At 63.8% G+C, this 1331-nt stretch overlaps 1 protein-coding gene and 1 long non-coding RNA gene across 3 annotated transcripts in view; both read left to right on the top strand.

Annotated features, from left to right (window-relative positions):
- Positions 1 to 1331, top strand: part of LOC106722298 — a 37301-nt gene that overhangs the window by 30355 nt on the left and 5615 nt on the right. The window lies entirely within an intron of this gene.
- LOC102384201 (kelch repeat and BTB domain-containing protein 11) overlaps positions 1 to 1331 on the top strand; it is a 7911-nt gene that overhangs the window by 965 nt on the left and 5615 nt on the right. The window contains 1 exon segment of the mRNA XM_025206344.1: positions 1 to 1331. This exon segment is cut by the window's left edge and continues 116 nt beyond it; it is cut by the window's right edge and continues 1328 nt beyond it. Within this exon segment, the coding sequence (XP_025062129.1) occupies positions 1 to 1331 (1331 nt within the window).

The following is a 1331-nucleotide window of genomic DNA, read 5'->3' as shown; positions in this document are numbered from 1 at the left end:
CACCCAGCTGCCCCTGGGGGGGCCTTGTGGCTTTAGCTCCTCCCTGTGCTTTAGTGCACCTGGAGGAGCAGACTCAGCACCACGACAGGACCCTGGCGCTGCTGCTGCCGCCTCCCCATCACCTTCGCCATCGCCACCATCCTCATCGTCCTGCAGCCGTGTAGTGAAAAGCCAGTGGGAGATCAACAGTGCGGCATCAGAGTCAGAGGAGGAAGAGGAGAGTGAAGCAGGTGAGGGTGGGCCATGCTGCCTGCGGCCTGGGGAGGAGCCGGACTTGGTGATCGAAGTGTGTGGGCGGCGGGTGCGGGCGCACAAAGCGGTGCTGGCAGCCAAGAGCGACTATTTCCGTGCCCGCTCATCACGGGACGTACTGCGACTCAAGGGCGTGAGCTACGGGGCGCTTCGCCTCCTGCTTGACTACGTGTACACGGCACGCATGGGTGGCATCCGCCACGACAACCTGGCTGAGGTGGTGAGTGGCGCCCGTGTGCTGCAGATGCCATGTGCCCTGCACTGTGCTGCTGAAGCCATGCGTGCCCAGCTAAGCCTCCAAAACTGCTACCAGCTGCTCTGCCTGGCCAAGAAGCAGCGCCTCACGGAGCTGCGTGAGGCCACCTACCGCTTCATGAGTGACCACTACCTTGAGGTGCTGCGGGAGCCCAGTGTTTACGGCCGCCTCAGCGGCGCTGAGCGCGATCTCATCCTGCAGCGCCGCCTGGATGCCGGCCGGCCCTGCCTGCTGGTTGCTGAGGTGAGCGATGCTTTGGAGAGGCTTGCGGGGGTGGGAAGCCGGCCACAGAGCCGTGAGAGCAGCCGGCCACAGAGCCCCTCGTCTGTGGTATCCCTGGAGGACAGTGGTGCACTCATCTATTGCTACCAGGAGGTGACAGGTGAATGGCGGGTACTGACACGCCTGCCTGATGAGGCCAATGCTAAGGGCTGTGCGATATGTGTGCTCCACAACTACCTCTTTGTGGCCGGGGGCCTGGCAGCAGCAGTGCCAGGTGAGCCGCGTACTCGCCCCTCGGACAAGGTCTTCTGCTACAATCCTCTCACGGACAACTGGAGCCAGGTGCGCCCGCTAGCCCAGCCCCGGGCACAGCTCAAGCTGCTGGCACTGGACGGCTACCTGTATGCTGTGGGTGGCGAGTGCCTCTTCACCGTGGAGCGCTATGACCCACGGGCTGACCGCTGGAGCGCTGCTGCACCCCTGCCCAAGGGTGCCTTTGCTGTGGCCCACGAGGCCACCACATGCAATGGTGAGATCTATGTGTCAGGTGGCTCACTCTTCTACCGCCTGCTCAAGTATGACCCCAGGCGGGACGAGTGGC

The sequence above is a fragment of the Alligator sinensis genome, unplaced genomic scaffold, assembly GCF_000455745.1.
Source record: "Alligator sinensis unplaced genomic scaffold, ASM45574v1 scaffold52_1, whole genome shotgun sequence".
In the NCBI taxonomy this organism is placed as follows: domain Eukaryota; kingdom Metazoa; phylum Chordata; order Crocodylia; family Alligatoridae; genus Alligator; species Alligator sinensis.
Note: the sequence above shows the minus strand (reverse complement) of the source record. Positions and strands in the feature narration are given on the sequence as shown.